The sequence below is a fragment of the Lepisma saccharinum genome, chromosome 13, assembly GCF_977018435.1.
Source record: "Lepisma saccharinum chromosome 13, izLepSacc3.1, whole genome shotgun sequence".
In the NCBI taxonomy this organism is placed as follows: domain Eukaryota; kingdom Metazoa; phylum Arthropoda; class Insecta; order Zygentoma; family Lepismatidae; genus Lepisma; species Lepisma saccharinum.
The window spans coordinates 82,740,903-82,767,359 of record NC_139241.1 but is presented as its reverse complement, the minus strand read 5'-3'; the positions used below and the strand labels follow the sequence as shown (position 1 = coordinate 82,767,359).

The following is a 26,457-nucleotide window of genomic DNA, read 5'->3' as shown; positions in this document are numbered from 1 at the left end:
AACAAATACACTTGATGCATTTAGTCTTCTGTGTGTAGTGTCTAACACAGTATGCCATATATCCTATGATTTCATTTATTGATAGTAACAATTAAAACAATAACAGCTATTTCAGTATTTACATAATGGTTCATATCCACTAGAAAAAAAATCTTCATCAGGTGGACAACAATTCTAGGGTGTTGGGGAAAAGGCAGATAAGTCACAAACGATCTTGTGTTGTTTTCATTTAAGTCACACTGATTCAATTAATGAAAGTGTTATGGGTATAATTTTATATTGGGCATGTGTAAAGAATGCAAACCATGATGATCCAAGATGTATATTATGTCTGTAATGCTTGCTCTTAAAAAAAAAAGAACCTGTAAAAAATGCATTTTTGACTGGAGTGCTTTTCCCGTAGAGCCTAGAATCTAATTTATGCAGGGTCTCCCCGATGGCGTAGTGGTAACGACGTCGCCTCGTAAACAAGGGGTTTCGTGGTCGATGTCCGGTGGAGGCACATAGCTCTTCGGACCCAACTTTACAACTGTAGACCCAGTCCCAATTTGCTAATTGTGCCAGAAGTGTACACTATGCAAACTTCGCTTTAGATGGAAGCATTTCCTTTAAAATTTTTGCTAGCATAAATGCTATGTAAATGCTTCCGAAAATCTTATAGCAGAGAGTACTTTACGCGGAAGCATTTCATGTAACATTCCGGCTAGCTTTTGCGATGTATCATATATATACAGCACGAAAGGCACACCTAGTTTCACCATCTATGGTTAGTGCACGGCGTTCACAATTGAAACAATTAAAATATTTTTCTATACGTGTACTGTATACGCTAAAAGTATGCATTTAAGTAGCGCCACTGATTTGTACCTAATATCACTTAATAGGAAACGTTATTCCTCTCGGTTGAATAGTTATCGGTTTTTAAAAATGTGAAGTGGCACATTGTTTACATCTCACGCTGCCGCCATTACATCTTCACTCGTGACCTAGAGCTCGCTTCTGATTGGTTTTGCTACGGAAATAAGACGGATTCTATCCTTGAAAAATGCCATGGCATCTGAAATACCATGATTTTTTTCACTTTACTCTGTAGCATTTTGGTCATGGCATAAATGTTAAGGAAAATGCTTTCGTCTAAAGAGGGACTTTAATAATGTGGGGTTGCCAATTGTAGTTTTCCAAATCATCCCTTCAGACATCCGTCAGTCACCCCACATGAAGGGGAGGACCATCAACCTTGCCATCTCAGCGCGAGGCCGAGCAGCCCTTAGAGCAGTTGGGCTGGAAGACAAAATAATCAAGGACCACGGGATCCCCCTCTATGGACGAATGCTTCATAAGATGGACGGGAGCCTACAATTTGTCCCGTATGGGAAACAGAGCGAGGTGAGTGCACTGATTGATACACTATATCACATGTGGTCACATAATAATAATAATAATTTCACTATGCCACAAAAGGAGGTACAGAATTACAAAACTGAATAATAAAATTATGAAATAGATCATACAAAAGTGTACATAATCAAACATTCATATTGTAGCTTTCCACAAGTTCAGTTATTAACCTACCTCTGGCCTTTTCTGACATGCTAGAATTGAGATATTCCTTATATTCCAGTTAGGAATTTTGTAAGATATATTATTCGAAAAGTATTCACTGTCCAATGGATCCAACATGGATGTGAAACTTGGCCCCTTACATTGAAAGAGGAAAATAAATTAAGAGTATTTGGAAATAAAATCCTTAGAAAGATATTCGAATCTAAAAGGGATGAGGAGACAGGTGAGTGGAGACGGCTACATAAATTAGAACTGCACAATTTGCATTCATGTACAGATATTATTAGAATAATTAAATCATTAAGACTTAGGTGGGCAGGCCATGGGGCACGAATGGGAGACGAAAGAAGAGTTTACAGGATTCTTGTTGGAAAACCTATTGGTAACAGACCAGTAGGAAGGCCGATACGAAGATGGAAGGATAACGTTGAGATGGGCCTAAAGGATGGAACAGATTGGATTCATCTTGCCCAGGATAGGGACAGATGGAAGGCTTATGTTGCTGCAGTCATAAACCTTCGGGTTTAAGAAGGCTGGAGTGTTAGTTAGTTAGTTAGTTCATGATCCAATTGAAAACACAATATTTTCAGCTCCTTTTTAATTTTCTTCTTTCTTCTAAGGTAGATAGATATATTTAACTGTGTTAGCCATTGGGAATAATGAATAATAATAATAATAATAATAGTATACCAGGATGAGTACCATAACTTATTCAAAGTTTTCAAAATCAGCTACCCTTGAAGTTAGAAGAGAAAAATATACTATATCTTACTTACAAGGGAGGTCATGTAAGTGACCCCCTCCGATATCCATGAAACTTGGCAGGTGTATTGAGGCGCCCAAAGGAAGAAATACGTGTTTTTTTGTTTCAGCTAAAAAAAACGGTTTTAGGGGGCAAAACCCCCTCAAGTGTCAAAATGAGGAGAAATTGAAGTGGGGATCGGACCCCGAAACCCTGCAAATCTGGCATAGGAAGAACACGCACATATAATTGGAACACACACAGCGCAGAACTGTAGGATTGTCGGTACCAAACGCAGTGCAATTGTAGAGATGCCGAATTCACAGACACCGTTGTTCCCGGATAGGCATGGGCATAACAATAGACGGACCAAAGCAGGGTAACGGAGCATCAAAATAGCTGCACACGGGAACCATAACCCTATCAAGCATGACCTTGATATCATATTGGTGATATCCATAGCCAAGGACACAAGAGGATAGTTCCACAGATGAATACACAGCATGTATAAAACATTTATTACCACCAGAAAATAACACGAAACAACGTTATGGTAACCGATCTGCCAACACAAAGCAAAGACAAGCACCCATGCATCACATTGAAAACCACCCCTAGTGTTGCTTCCACGGTGTCACTGTACATACTCGTCACAGTAATGGTACTCCTCAAAGAAATGATGTAAACATAATGTTCGGTTACGCCATGCACATCTGATTACTGCCACTGCACCACAAACATCAAATATCGGATTACTGTCACCACCAAAACAGAATGCCACCGGATTCTCAAATGGAGGTGGCCTTTCGGGAAGATACCCACTTCAAGGTGTCCTCATCTTGACACTTGAAGGGGGTTTTGCCTCCTAAAACAGTTTCTTAGCTGAAACAACAACAACAAAAAAAAAACAACAACAAAAAACAAAAAAACACGCATTTCTTCCTTTGGGACCCTATATACACCTGCCAAGTTTCATGGAAATCGAATGGGGACACAGGGGTCAGATCCGCACTTCAATTTGTCCTCATCTTGCCATTTGGGGGGGGGGGGGTGGGTTGCCCCCTAAAACAGTTTTTTTTGCCTAAACAAAAAAAAAAAACACGTATTTATTACTTTGGGCCCCTCTATACACCTGCCACGTTTCATGGAAATCGGAGGGGGACACTTAGATGACCTCCCTTGTTAGAGAATATTTTAGAACGCAAACTGCACACACACACGCACATAAAGCGTGCAGGCGTAGCTAGTAGACATGTGACAGGTTATTAACATTAACTCTGTTCTTTTTTATTTGCAGTGCATATATTCAGTTGAGCGACGTTACTTGAACATGACGCTTTTGACAGGTACGAGATTAACGTTAAAATCATTTCCCTGCTGAATTTCTCTTGACTGAATTTTTTTTCCATTTACATCAAATTAATTTTCTTTTATATTTCCTATATTTCAACGTGCACTACACATATTTTATGTTACTATCATTTAGTTACAATTTATGTACGTTGGTTATATTTATGCTGGGCTATATATTTTTAACTGATTTTTATAGTTCATTGTAGGATATCTGGGAACAAATTTTCACACTTTATATTGTAATATTTCCACATTCTTCTTGAGGTGGAAATTTACAGTGAACTTAATTTACTGTCTTTCACTTGAATGTTGTATTTTTGGGTTAAAAATTTACAATTTCGAATGTTGATAGTTTTTTGTGTAAAATATCTGTCCTGATTGTAAAAATACAACCTGAATATAAAGATATTGGGTTAAGTTGGTAAATGTTGTCTAGTTTTTGGTAGGTGGGGTGTGCATGTATAGAATTTCATGTTTTATATATAGTTTCATGTTTCTCTCATTCCAGCTGCAGAGAAATACTCTAATGTTAAGCTAAACTTCGAACATAAGCTGGTATCTGCGAATTTGAGCAAAGGAGAGATGACATTCAATAGGTGAGAATATAAATATGCCTAGTATAAAACTGTATGTGATACACGAAAATTCTATTTTATAGGCAACATACACACACACATGCACATTTATATAGCAAATTTATTGTGATTACGTATGTGTAAACACAGAAGAATGACAGATCTAATATCCTGAGCAAGATCTATATATTCTTTTCCATCCCTACCGATTTCCTTTAGGTCCATCTCAACATTATCCCTCCATCTTCGTCTTGGTCTTCCTACATGTCTCTTACCAAGAGGTTTCCCAACAAGAATTCTGTAAACTCTTCTTTCCTCTCCCATTCGTGCCACATGGCCTGCCCACCTAAATCTTCTTGATTTAATCATTCTAATAATATCTGGACATGAACACAAATTATGCACTTCTAAATGATGTAACCTTCTCCACTCACCTGTCTCCTCATCCCTTTTAGGTCCTAAGGATCTTATTTTCAAATACTCTAAATCTGTTCCTTTTCAATGTAAGGGACCAAGTTTCGCATCCATATAATACTACAGGTAAAATACTGTTTTGTATATTTTAACTTTTAGTTTCTTAGATATTAAACGAGAAGACAAAAGTTTATGAAGAGAAAAGTAACATGCATTTCCTCAATTAAGCCTGCTTTTTATTTCCTCTTTAATATCATTTTCATTTGTTAGTATTACTCCTAAGTACTTGAATTTGGAAACTGGTTCAAACAAATTGTTATAAATAATTAGATTTTCATTATTTCCTAACACTTGGTTTACGGCCTGTAAACATATATTTAATTTTCTCTTTGCTAACTTCCATATTAACAAGCTTATAAGGCATTCCAAAGTCGACTAATATATTATATAATTTATCTCTTTTGACCAAATCATATGCTTTTTTTGAAATCAATGAATAGCTGATGGACATTTTGATTATATTCCCACTTTTCTCAAGTGTCTGTCTAATGTAAAAAAAAATATCTGTAGTTCATCTGTTACGTTTAAATCCACATTAATAATCACCTATAATTTCATTAGCATTTGGGGTTAGTCTTGTTAAAATAATGTTAGATAATATTTTATATGTTGTTGAGAGTAGAGAAATTCCACGGTAATTATTTCAGTTCATTGTATCATCTTGTTTTAAACACAGGAACAATTATGCATTATTTCCACTGTTGAGGGATTTCTTCTTTATTCCATATTAAAAAAATAATTTATGAATTTGACATATTAATGAATTCTCACCATATTTAATTAACTCAGCTGGTATTAAATCAATGCCAGGTGCTTTGTTATTCTTTAGCCTTTTAATAGCATCTTTAACTTCAGTCAAGTTAGGTTCTGGAACTAAAGGTTCTGTTGTGTGTACTTCATTTACTTCTGATTTATCTTCTACATGAACATTTAAAAGGTAATTAAAGTAGTTCTTCCATCTATTTAGAATATTGCTTGGGTCAGCTAGAAAATCATCGTCTTTATCTTTTATCAAGTTTACTTTAGGTTGCCACCCCTTTCTAAATTAATTTACACCTTTATATAAATCTCTGATATTTTTATTTTTGCTGTTTGTTTCAATTTCGATAATTTTGCTTTTCAAGCAATCTTTTTTTTTACTTCTAAACGCACGGTTAACTTCTCGCTTTATTCTACTATAATTGCTTAAATTTGTATCATCAGAGTTATTTAACCACCCAAATCTGGCCTGATTTCTTATTTCTTTTAGTTTGTGAAATTCATTATCAAACCATGGTTTACTGTTTCTTGGTTTATGGTATCCTATACTTCTTTAGCTGCCGATTCTATTGTATTACGTATGTGCTCCCAATTCTTATTTACGTCTGTTTCATTTATATTTTCATCATCATTTAAATCCTTCAAAATATCGAATATATTTGACAGTTTAATTTGGTAATCTTTGTTAATTGTATCATCAGCAAATTTTGCTGTCTTAAATTTTAGAACTTTTATCTCTTAATTTAGCAATTACTAAATAATGGTCACTGGCACAGTCAGCACCTCTATGTGAACGAACGTAAATTATACTGGTATGCCATCTCTTATCAATGAGAATATGATCTATCTGATTATGAGTTTTACCATCTGGAAATATTTTTGAATATCTTTATGTTTAAAAGTGGTACTTTTCACACTTAAATTCTTTGAGGTTGCAAAAGTAATTAACCTTATACCATTATCAATACTTAATTCATGAAGACTTTCTTTGCCAATAGTAGGTATAAATGCCTCTTCTTTGCCAATCTGTGCATTACAGTCGACTAACAGAATTTTCATATACTGGGAAAATTTACCAAAGACCTGTTCTAAGTCTGCATAAAAATCATCTTTAGTATTATCACCTTTATCTTCCGTTGGTCCATGGATGTTTATTAAAATAATTTTGCACCACCTACCTTGTAAAACTGCGTATGATATCGTATCATTAATAAATTCTGCTGTTTTAATGGCCGAGATAATTATATTGTTTATGAACAAGCCTGTTACAAAATTATGATTTTCAGTACCACCATAGAAAAAAGTATAATTTTTGGTTTTACAATTACCTTCACCTGGCCAGCTACTATATCTAATTTATACTTAACTATCTCATTAACTGTACACTGAAATGACCCAGGCCGGTAAAGACTCAGAAAATTCCAAGTGCCTAATTTAATATTCTAATTCCTAATGTAGATCTTATTTTTAGTCCAATACAGTGTAAACATTTTAAGAAAACATCTGGTAATACTGTGTTTTTCAGATTGCATGAACAATTGCTTGCAAGAGAACACAACTTTATCTGGACATAAAGTGGCTAGTTTCATGCAGCATTTTCTTATGCAAAGTTTTAAGGATATTTGCTTGTAGTTTCACTGCTCAGAGTTTAAACACACATATGACATTGGTTATTTTAATTCTCTGACGTAGATGGCAATTGGTAGGGCAAATGCAAACGATTGAATAAGGTAAACAGGGGTATTAAGGACCACAAAATTGCTATTTCATTGAAGAAATTCATCAGGAGCTGTTCAAGAAAGCACAAACAGGATACATTCTGGAATGTATATTTTCTAGTTTACATTAATGACAACATAAACGAGTTGGAATATAATGCAAAGGCATAAAGAACAATGAATTGAAAGGTATGTTGTATGGTCCCAATTGCCCCATTGCTGGGTAATAAGGACCAGCCAATGGGGTATCAAGGACCGGTCCACTTTTGAATGGTACGTCCTTCTTTTTCGAAACACAATAATCTTGAACTACATCACACAAGTCTTGTTTGTTCATTCCAAAACCCCACTGAGGAAATAGAATAAAGCACTCCTCTAGTTGTGATTCTTCTGCAGCTGTTAATGTAGTAGACGTTCCAAGATGCGCTTTTAACTTCATACAGCCGCTCAGCAGTTCCTTATGGCGTTCTCGCGCGTCTGCCTTTTGGCTGGTTCCGTTTCCCGGTCTTAACTACGCAGCTTGCACGCCATTTGTGAGCAGAGTACTATTTACACAAACAAAAGAGAATCACAGACCGTGCACACGGCTGGTGCGCCTACTGCTTCGCATTTCTTTGCCCTTTTTACGAAGTTCTAGCACACGGTCCTTAATGCCCCGTGGTCCTTAATACCCCGGTTTACCTTAAATGCTACTGGGGCATTCCAGCATTACGTGTGTGACATTTCACATGCAAAATTTAACATTCTATACACGAGATGGGATTACAATAGTCATACTGAGCTGATTTCATGGAATTATGATGTACTTTATGGTGTCTTCTAATAAATGAAAAAAAAAACTTGAGTATGGTGACATAGGCTGAATGCATGAAAAGCATTTACAAAAGTGTTACGTGTGACGCTTCAAAAATGTAGCAAATTTTGACTTTATTTATCTGTGAAGCATATAGGCTGTAGATATTAGTAACTTTCATTGGTGAAATGTGCAAATTATATGCATTCACAAACATCTAAACCTTAATGCAATTAAAAACAATAATACCTTGCATATTAATTCATTTTGTTGTTTACATGGAGAGGGACCACTTTTCGTGGAATGCCCCTTCTGCTGTTTCTATAATAATTATATAATTTGTGCTGATAGAATGCTAATAATTTCTAACATTGATCCTGTATTTCCAATTAATAATAGTATCACGTGATCTACTATTATGTTTGTGACTAGTCGTACAGATAGGTTTATTGGTAATATGAGGTTTCTAATGATTTCAATGCATACTATAATTTGCATTACTATGGCAGACACACATATACGTATTTTATGGGATTCAATGGTATTTTGCGTGTGTTAAAACCCCTCAGAACCTGTTAGAACTACACAGTTGCTGCTAATGATCGCTTGTTAAAGTATTGTGTTTTTGTCACAGAACTTCAGATGGGAAAATCGTGAAGGAAATGGCAGATCTAATTGTTGGGGCGGACGGAGCTTTTTCCGCTGTGAGGCGTCAACTGATGAAGGAGAGGCCAGTCAACTACAGCCAGACCTATATTCCTCACGGGTACCTGGAGCTTTGTATCCCTCCGACCGCGGACGGAAAGGTAGGTTAGGTGCACTCAGCCGATGCTTGTTATGTTTTCCATGCAAGTAGAAATGCAATTTTTCATTACATAGTGCTACGCTGGCGCATATTCTGACTGCTGGGAACTGAAAATGTGAGTTAACTGTATGTCTTACGACGCCAGTAGATGATAATGCAATTCTATAATTTCATAAAATGTCCCTATATTAAATACTGTCAAAGGGAAGAGAATAAAACATAAGCTAGAGACATAGAAATGAAGAGGCTTTCTACTGTCGAAGTGATTAGAAATATACGATAGAGAGAGAGAGAGAGAGAACGAACCACACACAAACACATAGACATAGATGGGAAGAAAAAGAGAGAAGGGGGACATAGTGAAAGACAAAACAAGAGAGAAAAAGAGATGGGGAGAGGGGGGAGGGGAGGAAAATAAAGGGGGGAGAGAGAGAGAGAGAGAGAAAATGTGTGAAAAACAGTAATATACAGAAGTAGGATAGGCACCACACACACACACACACACACACACACACACACACACACACACACAGACACAGAGAGAGAGAGAGAGAGAGAGAGAAAGAAAGGGAGAGAGAGAAAGAAAGAAAGTGAGAGAGAGAGAAAGAAAGAAAGTGAGAGAGAGAGAAAGAAAGAAAGTGAGAGAGAGAAAGAAAGAAAGGGAGAGAGAGAAAGAAAGAAAGAAAGAAAGAAAGAAAGGGAGAAAGAGGAAGAAAGAAAGAAAGGGAGAGAGAGAGAGAAAGAAAGAAAGAAAGGAAGTGAGAGAGAGAGTGAGAGAGAGAAAGAAAGAAAAGAGAGAGAGAGAAAGAAAGTGTGTGTGTGAGAGAGAAAAAGAAAGAAAGAAAGTGAGAGAGAGAGAGAGAGAAGGAAAGAATGATAAAGAAAGAAAGAAAGAAAGGGAGAGAGAGAAAGAAAGAAAGAGAGAGAAAGGGGAGAGAGAGAGAAAGAAAGAAAAAGAGAAAGAAAGAAAAAGAGAGCGAGAGAAAGAGAAAGGGAGAGAGAAAGAAAGAAAGACAGACAGACAGAGAGAGAGAGAGAGAGAGAGAGAGAGAGAGAGAGAGAGATTTTATATCCTTGCTCTTTACGAACCGAGACACTACATAGATCTAAAGTTAAATTGGAACGAATGTACACCCAATTGTGATTTTCCCTTTACAGTTTGCCATGGAGTCAAACTACTTGCACATCTGGCCCCGAGGGAAGTTCATGATGATCGCCCTTCCCAACCAGGACTGCTCGTGGACAGTCACCCTCTTCATGCCGTTCACAGTCTTCCAGTCTCTGGACACGGAGGAGCGGCTGCTGGACTTCTTCTGCAGGTTCTACCCGGACTCCGTTCCTTTGATTGGGAAAGACCGCCTGGTCAGGGACTTCTTAGCGACAAAGCCTTCATCGCTGGTCTCCATCAAGGTAACGGTTGTGCCTGATTGATTGATTTAGTGCTTTTACTTCAATTCTCTACCACTTTTGGCTAATCGCGACGACGAGTCATGATATGAAATTGATGAAGGGACACATGCCCAGCCCAGTCCTGGATTCGTACACGGAACCCCTGGCGTCGTAGCGTGCTGTGCTAACCACTCCGTCACGGAGGTGGACCAATGCACAGGAGAACGTAGCTACAAAATTGTTGGGCTATCTAATAGCAACAAAATGTGACTGTAATCTAGTTTATAAGGTCACCTTAGAACCCTTTGTGGTGTAAAATACTCCTCCTTCCATATCCCAGCTTCAAAAAGTCCAATCAAACAAAATTTCAAACCGATTCTTTACAAACACCCTTGAGATGGCGCTACGGTCAGTTACCTTGTGCAAACCTAACCTCTATACTTAATCAAAATAACACATCGCAGGCATATACTTCACCCCAGTCATGAATGTGAATAAACAGCTTCTTTCCGGTGAGAATTTGTGCAACAATTTCCTTTTTACGAATATGTGCCCCATATGTGTGATAGGAACATCCCACCCTGAAAGGCAATGACTATAGTACACTGGCCCGTAGCCAGAATTTTATTTCTGGGGGGAGCTCATCTCTTATCAGCACGGGCGTCGGAGAAATATTTGTAGAGAGGGTCAGGCCATAGATAAAACATGATTAGTACAAATAATAATGACAATAAATTATTGTTATTTTACAATAATAACTATTGCAAGTTTTTAAAAATATACCAATTTCAATCCAAATTTATTATTATTATTACATAAATGAAGAGACTTGCTACTCGATCCACCGTATCAGTGAATAACACAATTGTTGTCCATTACTTTTCTTATATTTTGTACAGTTAGTTTACTGAAAATCAGTTATTGTATTTTGTTATTGACTTTTACACAATCGTTCAAAAAAGGCTTTAACAGTTAGTGGTAAATTTTACTCGGTAACGGTAGTATAAGCCGGAGACGGATTTCTTAAAATTTACAGGAGAAAAGACGAGAAAGTACTTACGGAATTGCGTTCTTGAGGACTTTCTGAAGCCAGGAAAATTGTTTTTTAGAAGCGTGCAAAGTATTTTGCCTGTAAATAAGGTATTTTTTGTCAATCATGCATCTCCGTTGTACGATAGCTCGTGCCGCCATTACCGTCGACTACGTGAATCAAATGTTCCGTGCGTTCGGTTATGTAACCCCCTCACAGTGTAGCAACCACGCGGAAGTTTCACAAGATGACGTGTGAGCGGTTTTTTTAAAGCTTATATTCTGTGACCTCTCACAAAGAAAAAAAAATTGGAAGCTGTGGATCCATGTATTCCTTGGATTACATGGTAGAATATAAAAATATAACATGGTTCCTCTATTATACACTAAACTTTTTTCGATGTAATGCAGTTTTTACTAAGGTTATAACTTTATTTCTGTTATTAACAATAAAAATAACATTTCAATTAGATAATTGTAGGATTTCTGGGGGGGGCTTTAGCCCCCTTAGCCCTCTGCCTGGCTATGTGCCTGATAGTACACACACGAGACATTATATCTAGAAAACCTTCACAGATTCATGCAAACATCCAACCGAGAAAACCTGAACAAGTGCCAAATATATTATTCCACGTATAGTCATTGAACTTCTTCCTGCCAAATTAACCAAGTTAATTCATTGTTCCGACTCTTAATAATATAACATATCTGCATTCTCAAGTTAACGTTGTGGATCTAACATCTTTACAGTTAGTGTATTTACAAATCAACTTGTAAACGAACAGTACTCAATCTCTCATTTAGCATACAAGAATGTTCTGTTATATTCTCACCACAAGATAAGTCAATAAGATTTAATAATAGCTTACTTTGTTTACAAATGTGTCAATTCTGTTTTCACGACCAAATTTCGTTGTAAGATTTGTGGACACTATGAATCCTCGATCATGTTCGAGCTACATTTGCATGTGGTAGGACGTATTCTAAAGTAACCCTTCGCGACACATCATCATCTACTTAATAGGTTTCTATCCATCAGAAACGGCTTCTCGGTCAATCCGACTATAATTTCATATTGAAGCGTTTAGATAAACTTCACAACATGAAATAGCAACGATTGAACTGAACGCTGATCTTACGTCAAATCGCGTGATCCAAGTCACCGTGCGATGTAAGCAATTTCACTTACCTTCGGATGAACAGATCCCAGCCATTCCATGCTAATTCCTTCCTTGCAAAACAGCTCTACACGTTCATTGTCGCCTACAGAAACATTTCACAACATCGGCAACAATATGTGGAACATAATGAGCCTTGGAACTCGCCAGAAGCCAAAATGTAAACACTAGAAAATGTCTAGATTTCGTCTTTAACTTTTAACATACATCACAAAAGTGGGAATATAATCAAAATGTCCATCAGCTATTCATTGATTTAAAAAAAAAAGCATATGATTCGGTCAAAAGAGATAAATTATATAATATATTAGTAGAGTTTGGAATACCTCAGAAGCTTGTTAGTATGATAAAAATATGCACCAGTGAAACAGAAAGTAAAACTCGTGTGGGTATTAATATGTCTGACAAATTTACAATTCATGATGGGTTAAAACAAGGAGATGCATTATCTCCATTGCTCTTTAATTTTGCCTTAGAATATGCTGTTAGGAAGGTAAAAGAAACTAAAGAAGGACTAAAATTAAATGGTGTGACTCAGTTGTTAGCATATGCAGATGATGTAGACTTACTGGGGGATGATGTGAATACAATTAAGAATAATGCTAAAATATTTTTCAAAACTACTAAAGAGATAGGTTTGGAAGTTAACAAAGAGAAAACTAAATATATGCTTACAGGCCGAAACCAAGTTTTAGGTAATAATCAAAATCTAATTGATAACAACTCGTTTGAACCAGTTTCCAAATTCAAATACTTAGGAGTAATATTAACAAATGAAAATTATATTAAAGAGGAAATAAAAAGTAGGCTTAATTCAGGAAATGCATGTTACTTCTCTCTTCATAAACTTTTGTCTTCTCGTTTAATATCTAAGAAACTAAAAGTTAAAATATACAAAACCGTAATTTTGCCTGTAGTATTATATGGATGTGAAACTTGGTCCCTTACATTGAAAGAGGAACATAAATTGAGAGTATTTGAAAATAGGATCCTTAGGAAAATATTTGGACCTAAAAGGGATGAGGAGACAGGTGAGTGGAGAAGGTTACATAATTTAGAACTACATAATTTGTATTCATGTCCAGATATTATTAGAATAATTAAATCAAGAAGACTTAAGTGGGCAGGCCATGTGGCACGAATGGGAGAGGAAAGAGGAGTTTACAGGATTCTTGTTGGGAAACCTGATGGTAAGAGACCTGTAGGAAGGCCAAGACGAAGATGGAGGGACAACGTTGAGATGGACCTAAAGGAAATCGGTAGGGATGGAAAAGAGTATATAGAACTTGCTCAAGATAGGGAAAGATGGAAGGCCTGTGTTGCTGCAGCCATGAACCTTCGGGTTTAAGAAGGCTAGGGAGTGAGTTAGTTAGTTATACATCACAACGCCACAGCCTGTTGTCAGAACTCGCACACATCACCCCCCTTCTACTTGACTTCCGCTTCCCGAGCTAGCAAAATTGTTTCACAGTGTAGACAGCGATTATAAAAAGCCTCGCACAAGTTCCCAAAGTGAAATTATTAAAAATGAATTACAATTACCGAACATATATGTAGAATTAATGCAACATTTTTAAAATTTGCCGAGGCGCTACTTTTTCTAACAGGCATTTCCTCTCTCGCGCGTAGTACTACTTAAACTACTATCACATCATGTCCAAAGTATGAATAAACAAGTATAATAGAAAAAATTCTTAAAACGTTTTACCATGACTGTATACAATAAAGAATTTACGTACTTCTGAACCGACATTGTTGAATTACATGAACATTTCTACACAAACGATGCAAGAAAGTCTCCATAATGCAGGAAAATAAACACAAATTAAAATACTTGTTGCAAAACGTACAAGCGTCAAAAACGACAATTTACAAGTCCGTCCAGTACGGTCACCAGCAATATTAACCTAATCAGCGCCATCTATTAAACACTTTACAAGTTTTTACACACAATACTTATTGCGAGCGAATTGTACAGCAACTAAACGGCGAAAGCCAATGATCATGCATCTATTGAGCATAAAGTACGTCATCATTCACTTCGACTTGTGACGTACTGTCATCAGGGTTGGCAATTACGCGTAAGAAATAGGTTTTCTACATGACACGTAAATTACACGCAAAAACACGTAATATACGTATAAAATGTAAAGTACATAAAAAACTAGAATCAAACATAAAAAAATAAAAGAAACCATGTTTTTTTGCGATGGTTATTTTTATTGTTATGTATGGCAGTTGGCAGTGGCAGAAAACAAAAAAATGGCTTTAAAAAACTTTCCATTGGAATTTTTCAAAGTACCATAATCACAATGACATCATAATTAGCCTATGCAAGTGTATGATATGCAGAGGCGAGGCATCCGGCCATCGGGAGATGCAGCGATGACAAAGCAAAATAATAAAATTTTTTGCTTTTTAAATATTTTAGAGAAGAAGTAAAAAATAAGTCAGAATACTCGCATATTTGAGCGAAATTAGTCACGCGACGCCATGAAACAGCTAGAAATACGCAAGAGATTCGCTAAGCTTGGCGCATGGAAAAGAGATCCCAGTACTACCTTCGTACCCAACCGTCCCGCTACGTTTCCTGTTGAGTGCAATGGTGTCAGGCGGGCCAACTCATCGCAGCAGGTCTGCGAATCCAAGGTCCTTCGACCGCTTTCCCCCCGCTCTTGAAGGTGAAGGTCAGAGGAGACCCTTTTTTCAGCCTCCTTGTTTACAAACACGGCAGGGTTTCAGTGACGTCATCAAGATGAAACTTCTCAGAATGTCCAGCACTGTTGGCCTAAAGCATGCAACGCTCTTGTTTTTAAGAGAAAAACACATTGAAGAGCATCGCAACGCAACCTACACAGAATACATGAAACTAATGGTACATAGAAAAAAAATATAAGTAAACAAAAACATAAATTTCCCCACGGTTAGTGTATTTCCTTCACTGTATTTCTCCTTTTCATTTTTTTTTTTTTTTGATCCTGCGGTTGAAATATCGATTTCGGAAAATAATGTTCTTGCTTTACAAAACACGAAGTACTTCATGTTGTTTTGTGTTTACTATGCTTACGAATGACAAGACTGATACAGATTTTTGTTCTCGAGGTGACAAGACATACTTACTTAGACAGAACCTTTTCCCTAACATATCTTACTTTCACACCAGGGATGGTCAAAAACATCAGGATTCCGAAAAATTTAAAATCTCGATTCGGAAATTTTACTACCCGAATTTCGGAGAGAGAGACGTTTAACAATTTTTCCATTTTTCGGGTAGAATTTAAGAAAGTTTAGTCTTCCTTATTTTACGATCATATAATCCGTAGAAAAAAAATAATTTGGCCATCTCTGTATGAACACTGTTATCATCATTATCAATGTAGAAATGCCCCCCCCCCCCCTCCAAGGTTGAAAGATTGACCCTGACGTTTGACAAGTCTTGCGATGACTACGTAAAAATGTTACGCTTCGCCACTGATGATATGCATTAAAAGGGATTTTAAGCTGTTTCTAAAATTTTTAAATGAAATCCAATTAAAATAAATTGTCGATAATCGTTATGTTATGTTATAAATACGAGTACTAGAGCAAGACGTATATATCAGGTTTCTCAAATTTTAAAAACATGTGAAGGAACAATTATCTTTTTATTAGTGAGGGTGAGGGCGTGAGATGGCTGCATAAACAATCTTCAGAAAATAATGATTTTGTGCTGAAATGTAAGTTTAAAATGTTATATAATTAACCTAGTTTTTATAATACTAATTTACGAAAAAAAGATTTTTACATGCGCGTGAAAAACTGATTTTCTACGCGAAGTAAATTACTAGTAAATTTCGCTAAATTTACGTAGAAAACGTAATGAGTAAATTACTTTGCTCATCCTGTTATCAGGATCTTTCATCCACTGAAAGAGTGGATAAAGTCATAAATTCGATTTTATTCTTTTGCATTCTTATGGTATTTGGTTCGTAGTGGTGGAAGTACACCTTTGAGAATTATATACTGTTACTGATAGATTTTCTTTTGTTTCTCACAGTGCAGTCCATATCACGTGGGGAGTTCAGCTTTGATAATAGGTGACGCTGCTCATGCCATGGTTCCATTCTACGGACAAGGCCTGAATGCGGTAGGTGCCATGTTTTAATAGAACGTAGCTCTATTTGGGAAATAACAGTCACTGAAACGTGGAGGTTACACAAATGATTACTGAACACCGTTGTACATAATGTAATGCGTTCAGAATATAATACAGCGCAAATAAATAGTAATAATTGGATATATGGCTATAAAAACGGAGGTCAGAAACAATACAAGTGAACAAGTGATAAGAATCAAAAATAGCATACTATCACCTATTGTTGTTCAACAATAAATAATTATTTGGATTACGCTCCATGGTGATTATAACCAGCGTTTGGAAGTAACGCAGTTCCAAGTAACAGTTAGTTATAGTTACTTCTTTAAAGGAATTCTAACTGTAACGGTTTACTTTTGAAAGTAAGTAGCTGTATGTGTAACAAAGTTACCTTTTGCCACAGAAGTTACCTTATCAATAGTTATACTTTACGTAACATAAATTGTTAACTTTGGAAATTTGTAAGGTGGATGATAAGGTGGAAGTACCGTGGCCATAATACGAACGATTTTTCGAATTAAGAGGCACCGAATGAAATAATCAATAATTTTTCTAATAAAAATGGTTAATTTATAATAAGGGAAAGTGTTTAAGATATAAACATATCTATACAGAGTGAGTAAAATTAAACGAATGAATATTCAAGCAAAGATGGCTTCTTGTTGCATCATTTTCTATTTGCTGTAATAATCAGGTTCGTGCGGTGCTCACGACATTAAGGTAGGCTCTGAACCAGTGGCGGCGATTAGGATGGGGGGCAGCTGCCCACCCACTGCACTATGCTAAACCTTATTACCAAGGGAAAGTAAACTGCCCCCCCACCAGTTTTGGAACCGCCACTGCCTGAGCTGTAACTGAACAAGTGAACGCAAATGACTGAGATATTTCGTGTTTTGTGATGGACGTCCGCAGGATTTTTTTCCAGGGAGGGGCAAGCAAGTTTCAGTCTGAAATTATCATGTTTCTTCAACGCTCTATAATAATTAATAATATAAATTATTGTGACTGGAATGAAATTATGTGTGAAATATATATTTTTTTAGATAGACATTCATTTTCCAGGGGGGAGGCGTGGCCCGCCCTTGCCCCCCTTCCGGACATTCTTGGTGATAGCATTGCTTGGTGAGATTATTCAAGTTGTAACCTTCCTTAAGCTCCACACTCCGTTCATTAGAAAGCAATAAGCATGGCCAGAAAATAATTTACTGAGTTTACAGCTACCGTCTAACCAATCAGTCATTTCATATTGATGTGATGAACATTAAAATAGCGAAAGTATTCCCTTCCCTTTTCTTTACGTAAAAATTTCAAATTTGGAAGTGCTGGCACAGGTCTCCCTATACTTATAATATCACGTTTCTCACTAAGAGTGCGGCATCCAAATGGTTTCTTCAACACATCATCAATTACAAACGCATTTTCTGCCATTGCAATACAATATCTTTCATTGTAAATACACAGAGAGAGCAATACACAAAATAAGAGTGTGGTATCCAGTCATACTATAGCTAGTATGCTCAGCTACCGCTGTCTACAATGCATTCAACTCTTCAATTGTATGCGGGTTTTTTACTGTAGACCTTACCCTTTAAATTACCCCACAAATAAAAATCACAGGTCGACAGATCGGGCGATCTGGGAGGCCATAAACCTGCAGAAACTGTACGGAATGCATTCAATGGAGAAGCACAGCGAGTCCACAACGCATGCGCCAACTGGCCAATGCAACTAGGTAAACCATTGTCCATACGCTCACTACAGGGCCAGTAAGCGCCGCAGTCAATGAACCTATCCTCATTGTAGGGCCCTGGGTATGATACAGGCTGCGCTTCCAAGGCTTGCGAGCCGAAGCGAAAACGATGGAAATGTTTTATTTCAATCACTCGCGCGTTTTACAATTTTACATACACTTAATGTTATTTTACCTAGGTAGGTGGAGCTTACCTAGCCTACCCAGAATGCACGCCACTGGTAATAATATAAATATATGAATACTTATTTTATGTACCAGAAATATAAATAAAACCCACGCAAGTCATCAATATTTATTTTATTATAATACAATTAATGATCATTGATTGTGTGTCATTTATTTGCAAAAAAAATCCAGCAGAATGTAACTGTAATAGTAACTTAGTTGGGACAAAGAGAGGGGGAGTGACCCACATATTTATGTTTATTAAATTCTACAAAGTTAGTTGTTACCCTGAGTAGTAACTTTTATGATATCAGAAATGTAACAGTCATTACATAAATAGTTAGGTTAGAAAACTTTTCGATTGTGCCCTCACAAAGTTAAGCCCCAAGTTCGATTCTATACCCCCCCCCAAAGTTTGACCCCAGATTACGCCCATGAACTCAGTAATGTTTACGTCCCGATTCGAAAGCGACTTTACTTCAAAAGATCGGTTTTCCTCTGTCAACCATATGCTAAGTCCACGTGGAGCCCAGTTGATCCTCCCCTCAAACCTTTCCCATCAATAGCGTCCGTTTTAGCAACTGACAGCTCTTGTCAAGTCCACGTGGAGTAAACGAGATGTTGCCAATTCAGTTTATTTAGAGATTTCATAACGTCCGCGTGGAGCCCAGTAGATCCTCCTTTCAAACCTTTCCCACCAATAGCGACCGTTTTAGGAACAGACAGCTCTTGTGAAGTCCACGTGGAGTAAACGAGATGTTGCCAATTCAGTTTCTTTAGAGATTTCATAACGTCCGCGTGGAGCCCAGTAGATCCTCCTTTCAAACCTTTCCCACCAATAGCGACCGTTTTAGGAACAGACAGCTCTTGTCAAGTCCACGTGGAGTAAACGAGATGTTGCCAATTCAGTTTATTTAGAGATTTCATAACGTCCGCGTGGAGCCCAGTAGATCCTCCTTTCAAACCTTTCCCACCAATAGCGACCGTTTTAGGAACAGACAGCTCTTGTCAAGTCCACGTGGAGTAAACGAGATGTTGCCAATTCAGTTTCTTTAAAGATTTCATAACGTCCGCGTGGAGCCCAGTAGATCCTCCTTTCAAACTTTTCCCACCAATAACGACCGTTTTAGGAACAGACAGCTCTTGTGAAGTATACGTGGAGTAAACGAGATGTTGCCAATTCAGTTTCTTTAGAGATTTCATAACGTCCGCGTGGAGCCCAGTAGATCCTCCTTTCAAACCTTTCCCACCAATAGCGACCGTTTTAGGAACAGACAGCTCTTGTGAAGTCCACGTGAAGTAAACGAGATGTTGCCAATTCAGTTACTTTAGAGATTTCATAACGCGAGGTTGCAGTTGCGTCATCTTTGCTAGGTTGTGTTATTGCGTTGTGCTATGTTTTTAATATAATGTGGAGTGTAACGTCGCAATGAATAAATGGATATCTACATACTTCAGGTAAAAGTGACGACATCGCTTCTCAGAAAAAGAGGTGCTGGTTCGAAACCAGATGCGCGTCCGGTCGGCTTCCTCTCGAGTTGTGTCAAAGATTGCGAACTGGCGTTGGAATCAGGACTTCAACTATACTTTTTATGCAGTAACTTTCCGCAAATTGTTTATTACATATTGAAAATCGTCAGTTTCTCGTGGTCCGCACGTCTCATTATCTGTTGTACTCTTGTGTTTCTTAGGGCTTTGAAGACTGCCGCCTGTTGGATGATCTGATGACGAAGCATGGATGTGACATGGAGAAGGCGCTGGTTGAATTCTCGGAGACCAGATTCCCGGATGCAGAAGCGATCTGCGACCTTGCTATGTACAACTACATCGAGGTAAGGTCTCTGTATAATATCTCCTAACTCTACCTTCCAATGTTTGACTACAGATGGTGGTGGAATCGTTAGTGATGCTCAAGAGTCGTTATAGATGAGTTTCATGTGACGTCAGGAAACGCACAGTCGCCATGTTTGCGGCCAATTTTATTGGTCGTTTGCAAGTAAATATCCACCGCGTAGCTTTCGTTACGTCTGCACCAACTGTACGTTTGTTTTTAATCACGAATGCGTGTGTTAGTATCTCCCGCCCGCCCACTTCAATTCCGTGTGCTTACAAGAACTGGCCTCAATTATGGCTGCTCGAAGCCACAATGCAACAGTTTGTGACGTAGGTGAAACACACTTATACTAAAAGCTACGGTATTTATTTGTGTACATTTATGTAGCTATGTCGTTAAGTAACATACATTTTATTTTAAACCTTTCATGGGATTTATGCACAACGAAAATGTGTATTTCGGGACTTAATGGTTTCTTAGCAACACGCCATAAATATGTCTTGGCGATCGACCAGTGTGCGCCTGCGCAGTAGCTTGTACAACATGGCTAATCCACTGTTGACTTGCACCGCAGAAGAGCAACGAAGTGTTATTCATATTTTGTTGTCAGAGGGAGTGAAACCTTCTGAAATCTACAGCAGAATTAAGGTTCAGTACGGAGACAATTGCTTAAGTCAGGGGATTCGCTGGTCGATTGCTGTTGTTTCACTGCCTCAGTTGCCACGAAAACTGGCCTCACACTCCGGTGTACTCTCCCCTGGTATATGACACAATTTAAAGAAATAAACATTATGCTTTCGTCATGTAGTGTAATATATTAATACTACAGGGTGTCCCACGAACGGCGCAACTTGGAATTAAGAGTGGCTTTACTTTGTAACCGAAACCTGTACATACATAAGTCATACACCAAATGTTAGCCCTGTCCAAGTAGATATTTTTAAACATAGAAACAACAAACGGGGTGCAGTGTTGTTCATGCAGTGTTGCCAAATGTAAGTGAAAGTGTAAATTTATTTTTCCACAAAGCATGGAAAATTGCATGTCAAACATTCGTACGGAAATTTGGAAGTCAATTTCCACCTTGGGTAGGTGGACTATTTCGCCATCTATAAGATAAAAGATAAAAATCCAAGTTTTAATAGATTTTTAGAAGATTTAATTTAAAAATTGTTTACAGATCACCAACGAGTTTGGAATGCACATTTATTGAATACAATGAGAAAATCTGTACCAGATGTGGAAACCACAGGAATATATAATATAAGTTGTTCATGTTCAAAGGATTATGTAGGACAAACATCAAGGAAAATGGCAATAAGATGGCACGAACACGATTTGGACATTAAAAATTTAAATCCACGAACGGGTTTGTCAGCTCACATCATCGAGGAGAAGCATATGATTAAAAACATAGACCCGCTATGGTAACATAGACATAACGTAACGTGATCCACTATGGAGTTTTTCTTTTTCACAAGTGGAGCAGGCCACCATCTTTAAAATTCCATGTAACTGAATACATCAAGAATATCTGGAAAAAGGATGATGATTTTGAATTGCCTGATGATATTTGGGACTTAATTTTTTTTAAAAAAAAAGTGATAAAAATTTTTCATCAATAAAACAGACTACTTGTTTCACAGTTAAGTTGCTACATTCCAACAATGTAACGTTGACAAGATGCATTGTATAACTGATTCTTTTTTTAAAAGACTTGTAACCATTGTTATAATTAGGGCTTGGATTTTTATGACCCAAAAATCACCAAAATATGCCAAATAAAATATGCTCTTATGACCTAAAATATCACAAAATATGCACTATAATTTGAAAAATATGCCCTTATAACTATACTGTTTCAAACATCAATATCTAATATATACTGAGATATTTTCATACACATTTTAGTTCATTATATGGGCCCCGATGAGTTGAAATGCACAATGAATATTTTCTGTAAATTTTCAATTAAAAATTAAAAAGCTTTTGCTGCAGTCCAAAAAAAAAAATATATACCCTCGAGTAAACATGGGAGTAAGAACGAATCCACTTGGAAAATGACTGTATATTTCTTGAAAAAGCGAAAATATGCTGAATATCACCGAAAATCCATCAAAATATGCCAAAATATGCCCTTACAAAGCACCTTATTTCAATTCAATCACCCTTACCCAAAAAAATATGCTAAGTCATGAAAATCCTAGCGCTAGTTATAACTGTGCCTTTAATCATACTAAACTAAATGTCTGATGAAGGGAGCGTGTGTTTTCATGAAACATCACAGCAAAAACTTTGTTCTTATGCTAGACGTAGACTACATAAGCAATAATTACTAGATTTAATTCCTAAAATTTCTATTTGGTTCTTTGTATTTTTGGTAATTTTCCGCTGTGTTTCAGATGCGGGATCTGGTAACTCGTCGTTCGTTCCTCCTGAGGAAGAGACTGGACGCCATCTTGTTCTGGCTGTTCCCAAACTTTTGGCTCCCGCTGTACTCGTCGGTCACCTTCATGCACGTCCCCTACCGGCGCTGCCTCAGAAACAAGCAGTGGCAGGAGAAGGTAGGTAGTGGCTGTGCGCTCCCTCGTTTCGTTTATCTACACTCTGTCCCGGGAAACTATGGAGTAAGCGAACGAAAACAAGTCCTCTGCATAAGTAGTGACTTGAGAGGGCTCGGCCAATTAACTACCAGCCGATTGCCCACTCGCTTTCTCCCCTTCTCTACTTCCATGCGCGGCCTAGCTCCACAGTTTCCCCAGACAGAGTGTAGTGACGTGTTTGTGACGTTGTACGGGTGACTTTAAAGTCTGCGATGGTAATATTTTCTGAACAGAGCCGCAGCCAGAATTTCTTACCGGGAGGCAGATCCGGAATGATGTTGCATTTGATTTGATTTGTTCCTTTTTTAAGTCCACTTTACGCACAGATAGGCTAATCGGGACTGGACCTACAGATTAAAGTGGGATCCGAAACACTGTGCAATTTCCCTCTACCGGGCATCGAACCCGAGACCACTTGATTACAAGGGGACGACGTTACCACTACGCCATCGGAGAGGACAAAAATGTTGGAGTATTACATGTGACCACCAACATTATGACAGTAACGTACATTATAGAGTTTGCAATATTATGGTACAAAGTAACGGAAAACAATTCAACTCACCGATACCCCTCCCCCCCCCAATCCCGCCAATCAGCAATACGCTTACAGACAATCTTACAGCTTGGTGCTTATTCTTTACAGAAGAGGGTGTGTAAAGGGTTACCGTTCCTACAGACACCCAAATGTCAAATCTCTTCCACGTAGTACAGCCTGGAGTGCATTTTGCAGACTAACAAGGCTCTGGCGACTGGCCCTATGGCCAGTATAATCCTTGTGGGGCTCCTGTTACGTCGTTCCTATATGTTTGCGATTTCCCCTTCATCCATATGATCCCCATTCGTGATTAGCCAAATGTGTCAGAAATGCGACGTAAAATAAATTAAATCAATCAATGAATTGAATTCCCACCATTATCTTCGCATTTACAATTAAGTGTAAATCGAGTACCAATAATCAATTTCATGGGAAATTGTAACAAATTTATTATGTAAAGATTAATCCCCTTTTTCATAATTTAAGTGGGCCAGCACCTAATCGTGGGAGAGAATAGTTACGAGGTGTAGAAACAAGAGTTTATAGGCTACTATACCTACAACTTAAAGTGAGATCCGAACCACTATGTGCCTCCACCTGGTATCGAACCCTGGACCCCTTGATTACAAGACGGCGACGTTACCACTACGCCACAGCGATGGCCGTGTATAAAAGGAGAAATAATGAAAGGGTGCCCCTATAACTAAACAAATACAAAATATGTTGTTTTGAAATAATGACAATTACTAAGAAGGAAACGTATGCAAATTAAAGCAAACCCCATCTAACCAACAGCCCAATTCTACAGACACATTCACCATTCGCGTTGTTGAGAGGATACATGTTTCGGTGCGTGTTACCCCGCGTGGCGATACCTCAAGATGGTGTTTCCGACGCACCGACCAGGGCAACCAATAAGGATGAGGCACAAGGTCACTCGGTAGTGACAGCTCAATTTGTGGGCAGAGGGTTTACTAGAGATAAAGGTATTATACGTTTATTTGTGGTTATACCAGCTCAAGTTGTAAACACTCTTTTTCATAATCATTCTCCATAGTTCGACAATGTTGCCCAGAACGAAAATATTACACTGTTCGAGTCCCACATCAAGGAGTTGAACGTGAAATAAATTTCATACGATGGAAGATAAATCGTGTTCCAGATATAAGAATTAGCATTCTATGACGTCACGACATGACTTTCACTGTAAAGATCTGCCCCTCTAGTATGTAATGTCGTCGCCTTACATCAAAGGGTCCCTGGTTCGTTACCCGGTGGACTCAGTAGTCCGGATCCAACTTAAAACTGTAGGTCCAGTCCCGATTAGCCTTTCTGTGCATAAAGTGGGCTTAAAACGCCAATTCAAATTAAAAATTCAAATTCGACGGCCAGGATGAGTGGCCGAGTCTCGATCTTCCCACCGAAGGTTTCAGGTTCGAGTCCTTGCTTCGGCATGGGTAATTCCTTCAAGAGGTCCACCACATTTTGCTCTAGAAGGCAGAAAAGGCGACGTAAAAATAGAAGGACTACATGTACATCTCGTCTAGTTCCTTAATCAAGTAGTCCCGGGTTCGATACTTTAAACTGTAGGTCTTGTCCCGATTAGCCTATCTGTGCACAATGTGGACTTTAAAAAAAACTCAAGCAAACAAATTCGTCCGGTTCTTCTCAACAAATAATCAATTTTCTTTCCAACATTCCCGACTAGGGTGTTTAAATAAATAGCTCTTAACACCGTCCCTCCAAATTAAATTGTTAATACGCCACTGATTTCACAACTGAATACTAAAGAAATGAAGCAATACAATATTTTTACTTCTTTTCGTGGCAACTTAGTTCAATCAAATTGACTGGGTTTTATTTTAATTCGCATTTCGTTGGCCACATTTGGTTAATCACGACGATGAGGATGATATGATGATTGATTTGTTTTATTCCACTTCGCTTTTTGTGCCACTTTTGGCTAATTTGCGAAGATAAGGATGAGTGATGATATGATGAAATTGATGAAGCACACTCAACAAAGAACACCCATGCCCAGGCCAGGATTCGAACCAAGGACCACTGGCGTCTCAGCGCGCTGTATCAACAACTCCTGCACGGAGATCGGCGGCAGGTCCGAATCCATGATTTTTTTGAGGGGGGGCATACCCATAGGCGAAATTTCATAAATTTTCTCTCATATTATACACATTATATATATATATATATATATATATATATATATATATATATATATATATATATATATATGTATGTATGTGTGTGGGGGGGTGTATGGGAGAGGGTGGTTAGAGAAATTTGCTCATTTGTTACGAAATGTTGAAGAACAGCATTTTCTAACCTATATGTATACAACCACGTGTCAAATATTTGCAGTTGACCCTAACATTTGTTTCTGCCAGAGAGCGAAAAAAAAGTATATGATACGGGTAGACTACATGTATGCATAATGCAAACAATTCAAATAGCTTACGAAAAGCAACATATGTTTGTGGGGTTGATAGATGAGGCTTTACACCCACTTTGCAAAGTACAGGCTCTTCCAGGTATTTTACATAAATGTGTAATGATTTAATATGCTAAAAAATAAGAGTTACCCTTCAAGTTTGTAAGTTAAGCAAATGAATCACGTTTGTTGAACATTTTTGAAAATAAATGAAAAAACCTTTTTATAAGCAATATTATCGAAAAAGGAAGATTGTTGGGAAGATAAAATGAAATGTGTTTCCGGTTACAAATTCTGCCAAGCAAAAATCATTTAATTCCCCTGACTTTTCCAGGTTTTGAAAGCCTTTTTTTTTTTAAAAAAAAACATAATTTGTTTCCAATGACCTCAGTCCTAGCCTTGTTTTCCTGACTCCTCCAGTTGTCCAGAACTTTGGAGTCAGTGCGAACCCTGTAAATAAATTATCTGAAGAGAACGGCTAAGTGACTTCACCCTGGAAGTGTGTCTGCTGGCATAATATTGTCTCTATGGTGTATTTTCGCTTTTAGAATCTTATTCGACAGTAAAAATAAATGCCAGTGGCAACCAAGAAGCTATTAAAT

The 26,457-nt window shown here is 37.7% G+C and overlaps 1 protein-coding gene across 1 annotated transcript in view; it reads left to right on the top strand.

The window, feature by feature from the left end:
* The first annotated feature begins 1,215 nt into the window (after positions 1-1,215).
* Positions 1,216-26,457, top strand: part of cn (Kynurenine 3-monooxygenase cn) — a 28,694-nt gene continuing 3,452 nt past the window's right edge. Inside the window, exons 1-8 of the mRNA XM_083134552.1 lie at positions 1,216-1,386; positions 3,603-3,651; positions 4,167-4,254; positions 8,612-8,783; positions 9,941-10,192; positions 16,415-16,504; positions 20,123-20,263; positions 22,668-22,829. Coding sequence (XP_082990678.1) covers positions 1,216-1,386; positions 3,603-3,651; positions 4,167-4,254; positions 8,612-8,783; positions 9,941-10,192; positions 16,415-16,504; positions 20,123-20,263; positions 22,668-22,829 — 1,125 coding nt within the window. The remainder of the gene's footprint in view (positions 1,387-3,602; positions 3,652-4,166; positions 4,255-8,611; positions 8,784-9,940; positions 10,193-16,414; positions 16,505-20,122; positions 20,264-22,667; positions 22,830-26,457) is intronic.